Raw genomic sequence first — 12,294 nt, 5'->3', positions numbered from 1 at the left:
GTCTTCATAGAGCACTGGTTGATGTATCACAACAAGTTGACTGATGAAAAGGCCATTGCAAGATGTCAACAATGGAATAAGGAAAACGAAAACTTTTCTGTCTGAAGATGTGTATCATCACGGTATTACAAAAAAATGCATGTGACATTGACTAATTTATCATTAACTAGTCACACACTTAGCTATTGCTCTATGATCGTCTGCACTTCGAAGTTTTGAGTTTCAAAACCTTAAATGTAAGCTCAGATGTTTTGACAGTTTACAGTTAGAAGTTACCATACCAATTTACACCTTTAACCATCAAACATGTTGGTAGTAAATCTAAAAGGTTGTGCCCATCATGTGCAAGTGTTGTTTGTGAAGAATGACCTCAGGAGTCTCCTGTTCAGTACGACCCGTGTCCTCCGAATAATCCGTCTACTCTACCTAGACTTCTCAGCATCAGAATGCATGTTAATCAGTAATGACTCCATAGGACACCAGAATGTTTTGTTAGAGCCTATGAAGTCTAACAAGATCATCTGTGACATAAGTGTTTTGACCCACCCCTACATTCTTCTCTGGACAATTTTCTGCCTTATCACGCTAATACAAGGAGCTTTATCACATGGTTTGCATTTCTCTGCATTGACTGCTCTGATGGATGGTGTTTCTCTACAGAAACTTCTGACGAAGCAGGAGCTTCAGATGACTCTTCTCAAACAGGCTGTGGAGGTAACTTCACTTGTGTTTAAGTCAACTTCATTCACTAGGAACAGCTAAGAAGTATGTGTTTAAGGATTCTATATGTTTCTAAAACATATTTGATGAGCTAATATCTAAGCTCATCTGCAGACAGTACAAAAAGGTTACATTTAGTTCAAAGTGAAAGTCCTTAATATGAGTCCACAAGGAAGTAAGCAGCCACCATTTCATTGGAGTGTAAAAAGAGTATGTTATATTTGTGAAATTTTTGAAATTTTTGGGTGGGTACCAACAAAGAAAACCAAATCCTTTTGTTGCTGTGCCCAATTCTGCAATGGATGCTGGAGTCGCTTGATTCTCGTCAACAGGACTATGAAGCCTTGCTTTCACTGGGGCAACTGTTGCTGCCCAATAATCATCCACCTGACTATAGCAAATGCGAGGACAGTCCATGTGTGTTGTTTTTGCTGCTTCTTACCCACGTAAGAAGCAGCTAGTCAGACAGGAATGGAGCCAAATGATCAAACTCCCTTCAAAGTGCTGTAATCCCCTACACTATAAAGGAGGGTGCACTGCTGCTGTAAATTATGACGTCACCTCCTGCCTCTGGAAAATGTGCCTAGCAGCTCCACCCTTGCGTGATTAATACGAGGGATTTGATGCTGTCATGAACGCATCTGTGCAGAGAACCTCCTGCTATGTTGTGTATATGTGAAAAATCTAACTGCGATTAAACTCTGTATCCAATACTCAAGTCTTGTTAACCAAAATGTATTTTCCCTCCTTCTTTTCCCCAGATGTATGTTCATCATGGTATCCATGATTTAATGTTTAACTTTGTGGGAACTCTCGAAGCCAGCCAGGTAGGTCTTATCCCTCACTGTTTCACCACACCTCCAACATATTGTGATACAAATATTTGCTTTACCAATTAAAGATCCAGTGTGTAAAATTTAGGTGAAAGGGATCTATTGACATAAATTGAAAATAAAATAATCCTAGTAATATTTTCATTTGTGTGAAATCATCTAAATTGATGTTTTCTTTACCCTAGAATGAGCCATTTATATTTACATTAGGAGCAGGTCCTCTCTTTGGAGGGCATTCAAAACAATATCAATGTCTTTTAAACAGATGTCAGTCCCTCAAAATCAAATGGGGGGTGGTGTCAGTGTAACGTGTTGTGTTCTATGTCACATTTCTGCTTCTGGAACGCCAGAATGAATCCTAAAGTGGCAATGTGGAATGACACCTGGGGTAGACCAGAAAGCAGTTTGAGGGACTGAATATTCCATCTGCTGAGGGAACACCTCAGGATCTCCAAGGAGGAGCTTGAATGTGTAGCTGGGGAGAGAAACATTGGATGGATAGATGGCATTGGTAACAGAACTGATCTAACGTTTTTTTTGCTGCTCATCAACAGGATGCTGCCTTCAACAAAACCACCAGGAGTCTGCAAGAGCTGCAGCAGAAAGAGCTGGGAGTCAAACCTGAGTTCAGGTCAGTTCAATCAGTTGAAACGGCCGAAATGGAAATGTTCGGAAACAATGACAATCGGACAACTGCTTGCTGAAAGCAACTGGCATTATAAATGTAATATAACGGAGGCTGCCTTAATGTGGTTTTCTTGAATTCCTACAGTTTCTCTAACTGGTTAATTTACATGTTTTTCATCTCTGTTGGATCATGTTTTAAGTTGTAGTCTACCACTGCTCTAACCTGTGCTCCTCTTGTGTTCCTTTAGTATAAACCTGCCCCGGGCAAAGAGAGAGCTGAGTCAGCTCAACCAGCATACCTCTCCACTCCTCAAACTGCTGTGCCTGCGCAGAGTCACTGTGACTGCTACCCAGACACCCAGACACACAGGTACACAGTGTGGGTGTGTTTGTTTGTCTGTGTCAATCAATCAAATTTATTTATTAATCAAATTTTAGATAAACTTTATTGAATGATATTTGACTTCCAAAAATAATTAAACTTAATCAGATGCAAAACTGATGTTCTTGTTCAGACTGATGCTCAAATCAAGACCTCCCATGGATCACAGATGTACGAATATGTAATTGCAGTTCAAGTTTGAGACGCAAGATTTAAGAAATTCTTCAGTTAGAGGAGCAAAACATGAACAAACCCATTTCTCCTCACGTTCTCCCCCATTTGGCTTCTTCCAATGTTTTTACCTCAACCTCACTCTGTAAAGTGCTTTGAGATAATGTATAATGTGTTTTGCACTATACAAATTAAACTGAATTGAATTTCCTAAAACCAACTTGGGATTTTAAAATATAATATAACTTTGTATTTGTTCCTTTAAACTAAATTACATTTATTTATATTAGCATGAAATAGAGACTCCTCTGCTTCACCTTATCTCCATCATATCTACTGTTATTAGTGCAGATTTAATTAGTTACGACTATCAACGTTTCCCTGCTGATTAACCTAATCAAAGATTAATATTTGGTAACATCAATATGTAAGCTGGTCTTCTCTCTGGACAGGCCAACAGAACTCCTGCCTGGTCTGTGAGTGCCCGCTCACTGTCTGTAATCAGATCAGCACATGGGACAGTGCATGCTCTGTCAGACTCTAATGTGTTTGTCCAGTTTGCTTTGGAAATCCAAGGTTATTGGCCAACAACAACCCCACTGTCGTTCGGTAGCATGGTACGATCCACTCCTAATTAATGTTGCCAACTTAGTCATTTGGCCTGGACAGAGGGAGAGGCTCTTAGGCAGCGTGAGGACGACACAGCAGGATGAATGGAGGGAAAATGAGGTGTAAAATGACTGTTGCTTTGTTTTGAGCATTTCACTTGACAGAATGTGTGGTTTCCCCCTGCAGTCAGCATTGAGGCCGTAAGTGCAGACGACCTTCTCTCTGTCATCCTCTACCTGCTGGTGAAGACGGAAATCCCCAACTGGTGAGCTTTGAGGAGGAGTCATCGTGACATCTCTGGCCTTGTGGCTGATTGGGAAAGAAATACAAACAATGGTTTGTGTGGACTTTCAGGAGGTTCAACGGAAATATAATATAAAATACGAAGATGGCAAGGATTTTTCACCAGTGGTTCCATAGGGGTCAGGACCCCCTGGAGGGTTGTGAGACACCAAAGAGGGGTTGCAAGATGATTTGCTCCGATTAATAAACAAGTGGAAATAGCCCATTTTAGCCATTATTGTAACAGTAAATGTATATAATAGTTGTTAAATTTGAAATAAAACCATAAAAACCCACAATCAAATGCCATCTTATTTTCTGTCACAAATTCCTAATAGTCCACCAAATTACCTCTTAAGGGATTATGACAGAGTATTGACAGCACAAGTTGTAGCAGATCAATTTACTGCCGCACAGGAAACTTAGGTTGTTTAATCAATATCATTGATTTGCTTCAACTAGCTCCAGGGATGACTACTTACTGAATGCACTGTTCATCTGATTAACAGATACAGGTGGAGCGAGGGATGTCCAGTAGCTGTGTATGTTATAGTGTTTTTTTTTTGCAGGATGGCCAACCTGAGCTACATCAGGAACTTCTGCTTCAGCCACTCCAGTAAAGATGAGCTCAGCTACTGTCTAAGCACCTTTGAGGCTGCAGTGGAGTACATCAACCTGGGGAAGTTGCAGGACACACACTCCGTAAGACACACACACACACACACACACACACACACACACCTCCCTCTTAGACACACACACACACACACAAACACACACACACACTAAAGGCCAAATTATACTTGTGTTGCACGGACACACGCATGCACGCAAGACACGCAACACGCCCCTTTCGAGCCCTCTGGCGGCTTGCGTGCGTCCGCCAACTTTTCTAACTATACGACAAAACGATGCGGGCCTCACGCAGCCCGCAAGGCTTGTGATTGGTCGGCTGACTACATCCCGTCCGGAGTCTAGTTTTTGGTTTCATGCCCCACAATATGCGGAAATCACGGAAGATTTAGAAGAACGAATATGGACCAAATAGAAGAGCACTTGGCAGAAGAGATCCGAAAGTATGACCACTTGTATAACCCGTCACTGACTGGCCGATTTGTCCGCCAGATATAGGCTATGAGGAGCCGGAGTGGCGATGTAAATAAACATTCGACGAAGAAGAAGACGTCTCTTCTTTGTGTGTTTTGTTTTCGAAAAAAAAAGTTACTCCGCCTAGTGTTCTGGCGGTGAATTGCGTTGCAACACGCGCAACACGTTTAGGAAGCATAAACCAAAACGGATCCGTCGATGCAGCTGCGTGGCCTTCCGCGGTTGCAGTCGCAGGACTATAATTAGGCCTTAACACAGACGCTTTGTTGGTTCTGTTCCCCCAGAGTTCAGGTGAACTGAACGACAAGGCGCTGTTCAAAGAGAGGATGAGGTCCTTGTCGCAAAGCACTGCCACACCCATCCACTGTCTATTTGAGGTAAGCTGCCCCACCACTCTGTTCTCAGCAGCTACAACGTCCCAAAAGACAATCATTGGTTTACCACAATGTTTTTAAGTTGTCTCAACCTGCTAGTAATATAGGTCATTTACTGGTCACTTTAGGAACCCCAATCTACAATAATAAGGAAATTATATTTTTATTAACTTATTGTGTGTGTGTTTGTGTGTGATGTAGCACATAGCGAGTGGGAATGAGGCTGAGGTCGAACGTCTGCTAAGTGAAGGAGAGAGCGAAGAGGACGTGAGGATGTGTCACCCCCTCTGTTCCTGTGACCTCTGCGACCTCCAGCTGTCCGGGTCAGCATCCAGACACACTACTCATGCACCATGACTAAATGCTCTTACACTAACTTAAACCAAATTCTAGTGAACACTACCCAAACATTTTGATCACATGGTTTGAAAGTGAAAGTGGCATGTCAGCAGTAAAAAAAACAAAGCTGTGTTCTGATTTCACTTCCCTCTTCAACCCCCCAACACAGATACACACTCAGGGTATCTGGGTCATTTAGCTTCCATTCACAGGGTAAAGCTGGAGAACTGTAAAAAAGCTACATGCGTGTACTATTTTTGCATAAAAGATCATAAATGAAACAAGCGTATTTCCTGTGGGCGTAAACTGTTAGAAATCATCTAGAGATTAAGAGAGTTGAGGAACATTTGAAAGTTTCTGTCATCAGAACCTTTACAAAGACCGCTTATTTGTTAAAGATCAGATCTTTATATATTTCCCCGAGCATCCATGACTTTAACTGAGATCAGTCAGTTTCTTGCCTCTTGACTTTAATGTTGTCTTTGAATTACTGCTGTAACTCACTCTGGCTTTTGGCATCCGGTTGCAGGCGACTGAATGATCCGTCCATCATCACACCATTTTCCAGAGATGATCGAGGTTACACTCCTCTGCACGCTGCTGCTATCTGTGGTGAGCAGCTGCTAACATACTGACGGATAAAACACGAGCTTCAATACCTTTTAACAGAGGGAGAGCCCGAATGTACATGAAAACTGATTAACTAACTTCACTCTATCTGTGTGTTCATGTGTACAAAAGGTCAGGCTCAGCTAATCGACCTGCTGGTGTTTAAAGGAGCGACGGTCAATGCCACAGACTACCACGCCCTCACACCCCTGCACCTGGCCTGCCAACGGGGATACCAGGGAGTCACGGTGAATACACTCACACGCAAACCTACAGTACACTGGGTGTATTTGGGTGTGTTTGCATCTATATATTTGTAGGGACCATTTTGTTTTTCTAAAGTGATGCAATTTCGGTTGGTCCTCACATTTTCACAGGCTTGTTTGAGGGTTAAGACTTGTTACGTTTTAGGCTTAGAATTAGTTGTAGGTTAGTGTTAGGGTAAGAGTCAGGTTTATGCATTTAGTTGTGAAGGTTAAGGAAAGGGGCTGGCAAATGCAATTTGATCGTAGTACAAGAATATGAGAACGTGAGACATCAAGAACTTTATGTTCATCTGCTGATGTGAACCATAGACTGTATATGTGAACCAGGCCTCACAAAAATAATACCACTCACAAATATTACCTAATTGCTGACACACTGACCCATCTGTCTCTATCAGACTGATCAATGAAAGCACCAGGAGAAGCCCCGCCAACTGTCAGGCAGAATAGTTGACACTCAGTAGATACCGCTTTTGCTGTGCATGCTAACATGACAAACAGGCAGGTTTAAGCAGGCAGACAGACCTCAGCTTAAAGGGGACATATTATGCCCATTTCACCACAGTTGATATGGTTCCTTGGGGTCTTAATGAAATATCTGTAACATTTTTTGGTAAAAATACCACAAGATTCATTTAAAACAGCACCTTTTTACTCCTCAGATCGACCCGTTTTGAGGGCCCAGCCCCCCTATCACCCCGCCCCCATCTTACCCCACCCCCTTTCACCCCTTTCATCCCTCCCCCTTCTCACCCCTCCCCCCTCTCATGGAGGGTTAGGACATGTGTTTGAATGTGTTCTCCCTACAGAATGCATTCAACATCTATAGGGCAGATTATGGGCCTTTACAGTTGCAATCAGAAATATTCAACCCCCTCACCTCAATAGACATTATAGTGATGTGGATGACAGATAATGACAATAAATTACAAAAAAACCTCATCAAACAACAAAAGTTTGAATTCGAATTTTTTCGAATTTTAGTTATTTTGACAATAGAAGTTGACTTAACTTAAGTTAAAATGAAAAATGTAACTCTTTCAACACATGTGCATGTGCAGTATTATTCAACCCCCCAGCTTCAGTACTTTGTGGCGCATCCTCTAGCTTTTATAACTTCTAAAAAATGTTTTCGTAAGTGCGGACAAGCTTCTTACACCTCTCGATTGGAATCTTTGCCCATTTTTCAAGTGCAAAAGCCTCTAGATCAGTGATGTTTTATGGCTTCCATGCTGCAACTGCCTTCTTTAAATCCCACCAAAGATTTTCAATCAAATTTGAATCTGGTGACTGTGAATGCCACTCCAGGACGTTCCAGGATCTTTTTCTCAACCAAGCTTTGGTGGACTTGGAGATTTTGCTTTGGATCATTGTCTTGCTGGAAAGTCCAATGATCACCAAGGTTCAATTTGTCAACAGAAGGAATCACATTCCTCTTTAAAATGGCCTGGTATTTCTGTGAATCCATGATGCCATGTACACAATAAAGATTGCTAGTTCCTGCCGCAGAAAAACACCCCAACATCATCTTTGACCAACCTCCATGCCGGACTGTGGGGATGGTATTCTTCTGGTCATAAGCCTGTCCTTTCACACACCAGACATACCGCTGGTCCATACGTCCAAACAGTTCCAGTTTGGTTTCATCAGTCCATAAAACTGTCACCCAAAACTCTGTAGGCTTATCCAAATTCCTCCTGGCATATTCTAGTCGACTTTTGATATTGCTTGTGGTCAAGAGCTGAGTGCGTCTTGGAGCCGGCCATTAAGTCCTTTATTATTCAGTGCATGTCTTCACTGCATGTCTTCACTGCATGCTGCAGTTGCCACTGCAGCACTTTTACCAGCCTTCATCAGGTCATCCTGTAGGTGTCTTGCAGTCAAACAGGGGTTTATCTGAGTTGTTCTGACTAAGTTGCTGAGGGTCCTAGATGAAATGCTGGGCTTTCTTCCACGGCCAGGCAGGTTTGAATCTGCTCCATCAGTTTTAAACTTCCTTATAATGTTCACAATAGTGTCTCTTGGAATATCATTTTTGGGGGAATTCTTTTTCTACCCAAGGCCTTTCAGGTGGGATGAAATAATCTCCTCTCTCAGCTTTTGTATAAGCTTCTTTGTCTTTCCCATGATTGCAACTCACCTTGAATACCTTCATGGGTGGGGTTTATTTATGCATCACAGCTGAAGCAAATGAAGGATCAGTATAGAGTTCCCAAAGGCTTAATAATGTTTCAACTCAACTTTAGGACAAAAAAAAACTGTCAGACAGCTTTAAAAACAACAATATTATATAGGGGTTGAATAATTGTGACATGGCTATCTTAGCAAAATATACTGCTACACACAAATACTACATCATGCATTTTCCGTGTTGATTTTCTTTATCACTCAACTCATAAAGAAGGCATCCGAAGCAGAATCTTGATCAAAGAACAAGTTTCTGTCTACTTTAATTGATAAATCCTTAAAATCTTTGGGGGGTTGAATATTTCTGATTGCAACTGTATGTCCAAGAGGAATAGAGCAGTAAGTTTCTTTTTTTTTTATGCATGAAATATCAGTCATTTCTGTAATAAAACTTGAGTCACTTACGTCACATCTGCTGACTCAGTCAAGACTGTGATCTAGTCATCAGGATCATAGGTAGCATCCTGTGGCTCTCCGAAGTCCATACTTGAACAACTTGGGTTGTCCTCTCCCTCCTCCAAGCGAGGCCTCTTACAGCTGAGGTCCCAACACCGGCATCAGTGCAGCACAGTTTTCTGTGTGCCTATGATAAAACAGACATTCAGTATCCATGGAGTCACAACAAATGAGAAGCTTTTACAACTTTAACACGGAGACACAATCAATGACATGACGAAGTAACTGAGGGTAAACCAACCTGTATTTTTGTAGTGAGGTCGCAGTGTTTTCATAGAAAGCTGCGTTCCATGTGTGCGCATCTTTGGTGGGTCCGTCTGGCATGCTACGTGATGTAGCCTAGCACCGTAAACAGATGTGCTTGCCTGAACACCAAAAGCAGCAATGTTATTCATGTTTGTACAACTGTCATGCATACAAAGATACAAGGACACATTTTCCCTAACTAGGGCTGGTAATGAATAACCGTTCTAGTCCCGCACATTATGACAACAACATACTCCGGTATCTTGAACGAGCGGCCGTAGCAGCAGCTGTAGCTGGAAGTTAGGTTTGTGAGTGTTGTGCTCTCCACGCTCTTTCCCCCCCTCCGCTCGCGTGTCCTCTCGTTAGTACTGTGCCGCTGATTTTTTCCCACGGCAGCACTGGGCTGGAAGTTAGCTACGGCCGGAGCTCGTAGCAGCTACTACAAGCATCCGTAGCTAACTTCAAGCTACAGCAGCTACAGCAGCTACAACCGGAGCTCGTAGCAGCTACTACAAGCATCCGTAGCTAACTTCAAGCGACAGCAGCTACAACCGGAGCTCGTATCAGCTGCTCCAAGCATCCGTAGCTAACTTCAAGCTACAGCAGCTACAACCGGAGCTCATATCAGCTGCTACACGCATCCGTAACTAACTTCAAGCTACAGCTGCTACAACCGGAGCTCGTAGCAGCTACTACAAGCATCCGTAGCAACTTCAAGCTACAGCAGCTGCAACCGGAGCTCGTAGCAGCTGCTTCAAGCTACAGCAGCTACTACCGACGCTCATAGCAGCTACTACCGGGTTCTCTTTCTTAGCATTCGTTTCGATGTCTCACTATGGGATACGCCCCTCGTGCGTATTCACAGAAACACTTATTCCAATTCGCCAGCCCTGATAGGCTGGCAGTTGTGACGTCCGCGTCAAGGTGCCGCACCTTAAATACGGTGGACAGGGCGTCACACGTCATTCACACACCTCTTCTCGCTTCACGAACAAGCAATTTTCTAATCGCCGTTGATGCTAACTAGCTGCTGTCCACAGACCGGAGCCTCACACCTCAATCGCCGGACGCTAGTGGAAAAAACGCCGATACGACTGCCTTCACCATAGGTAGTTGCTTCTATTTGAATAGCTAAACGGCACCGGGAGCCTGCCTGCCAGCGGAGCTAGCTAACAGCGACTATGATTCTAGATAATTCGCTCCCCTTAAGCACACCAAGCTAAATGGTTCAAGCTGCAAAGCTTCCTTCCACCTCGCAACCAGGCGATGCCCATCGCCTGTGCACCTGTGGAAATAAAATATCATGTTGGATTATGAGGAGGAGGATGAGTCCGACGGCGGGGATTGTCTGGTGTCGGACGGTGACGACGAGGATTATGAATCCTGCCGTGTCCCACCTTCACAGGCTCTCAGCTCTCCAAGCCCTGCAAAGGGCTCGGTTGGGACAATTACGCCCCAGCCCAGTGGCGATATGCACGATGTGTGTAAACGCGCCGCAGAGAGACTGAAGATTCCATGGCCCGCGGTCGTGGCGGAGGCCCCAAGGTCCCGCTACGAGGGGAAGAAATTACCCCAAGCAAAGAGGGCTGCGAAAGAACTTCTCCCGGTGTTCCCGGAACTCCTGGAGGAAGTTACCGCCTCATGGAAGCGGAACCCTTACTCCAGCAAAACCACCATTCAAGGTGCGTCTTCCTTGGATATTGAGGGAATGGATAAGCATGCCATGGCCCGCATGCCTCCCATAGAGCCCCTGGTGGCAGCACACCTTCATCCACGGCTGTCAGCCGCCTCATCCAGGGCCCCCACACTTCCCACGAAAGCCGATCGCTTCCAATCTGCCATGACTGAGCGAGCTTATAAAGCAGCGGCTTTGACGGTGAGGGCTCTCAACATCACCTCCATGTTGTCAGCTTACCAAGTGGAGCTTTTTGACGACATAGCCGACATGCCCGAAAGTTCCGCGTGGGACGAGATCACCACAATCGCGGATATCTGCCTATGCGTCCAGCGATGCGCTGTACAGGCGGAAGGGAAGTGCATGTCGATGTTGGTGTTACAAGAGAGGACGAGATGGCTGAATCTGACCAATCTGTCCGACAGAGAAAAGGAGGACATCCTGGACATGCCTATTGTCCCCGAGGGGGGCTTCGGCTCCGCCCTCGCCTCAATGCAAAAGCGCTGTGAGGCGAAGAAAAAGGAGGATGAGGCGCTACAGCTCTGCCTTGCGAGGAAAACACCTGCCGCGGCGCCTCCGCCCCACTGGCAGACTTTCGCTCAGGTTGCCTCTAGGAGCGCCGCTCCTGTTTTCCGCATCCCGAAGCGCCCCGGGGCTCAACCGGGTGCGAACACCAACGGCCCCCCGGAAACGAAGCCCGCTTGGCCGAGAAAGCCCTTCTATTCCCCGTCAACCCAGGCTGCTCAACCGGGTCCGTCGACCAGTCAGCAGGCCAGGCGGAAGAAGAAGGCGACTTAGCGGTCAACCCCACCGCGAGCGGAGCTGCCACCTGTTCCCTGTTCACTGGCAGCCCAGCTATCCCGTGTGTTAGGGGAGAAATTACCCAGTGCCACCCATCCCTCTCAGCGACGTGTGGGCCCAGAGCTCAGTTTGTGCGTCCCAGTAAAGAGGCAACGAGACATGTTTCAGATGTGGGATTGTTCAACGCCACATCAATGTCTCACAAGCACGCACACAGAGTTTGTGTTAATAAAAAGTTTTCCACTGACGTATCCAGCCTCATAGCCGAGGCCGCAGGGTTGCAAAATCATAAAAACACAAAAACAAAACCAACGAAACACAGAGGTGCAGAGCACACTGTTGTTCCCCATAACACCACAAGGGGGAAGCAGAGTCCCACCTGTGGTGAAACATCCTGTTCCGCTAGCTCCGAGCCTATCAGACCACGCATGCGCAGTGATACTCGGAAGTGCGCAGCTGGTACGGGCCCCCAAAGATAGTCTGTGTCAGACAGAGCTTCACTCCCCCCTAACTTTGAGGCCAGAGAGTTGGAAAGCATGCACAGCGTCAGAATGGGTATTGAGAACACTGGCCAAAGGCTACAGGCTTCAATTCGCCACAATGCCCCCCC

General features: G+C 45.0%; 1 protein-coding gene across 3 annotated transcripts in view; it reads left to right on the top strand.

Moving 5' to 3' along the window:
- The window catches only part of ankrd27 (ankyrin repeat domain 27 (VPS9 domain)), a 48,918-nt gene that overhangs the window by 16,407 nt on the left and 20,217 nt on the right, over positions 1-12,294 (top strand). For all 3 annotated transcript variants that reach the window (XM_062390072.1, XM_062390071.1, XM_062390070.1), the window contains exons 6-15: positions 661-714; positions 1,482-1,547; positions 2,108-2,184; positions 2,429-2,550; positions 3,529-3,607; positions 4,194-4,326; positions 5,016-5,108; positions 5,307-5,428; positions 5,974-6,056; positions 6,186-6,301. In XM_062390072.1, the coding sequence (XP_062246056.1) occupies positions 661-714; positions 1,482-1,547; positions 2,108-2,184; positions 2,429-2,550; positions 3,529-3,607; positions 4,194-4,326; positions 5,016-5,108; positions 5,307-5,428; positions 5,974-6,056; positions 6,186-6,301 (945 nt within the window). The remainder of the gene's footprint in view (positions 1-660; positions 715-1,481; positions 1,548-2,107; positions 2,185-2,428; positions 2,551-3,528; positions 3,608-4,193; positions 4,327-5,015; positions 5,109-5,306; positions 5,429-5,973; positions 6,057-6,185; positions 6,302-12,294) is intronic.

This window comes from Platichthys flesus, chromosome 6 (genome assembly GCF_949316205.1).
Source record: "Platichthys flesus chromosome 6, fPlaFle2.1, whole genome shotgun sequence".
NCBI lineage: Eukaryota > Metazoa > Chordata > Actinopteri > Pleuronectiformes > Pleuronectidae > Platichthys > Platichthys flesus.
Note: the sequence above shows the minus strand (reverse complement) of the source record. Positions and strands in the feature narration are given on the sequence as shown.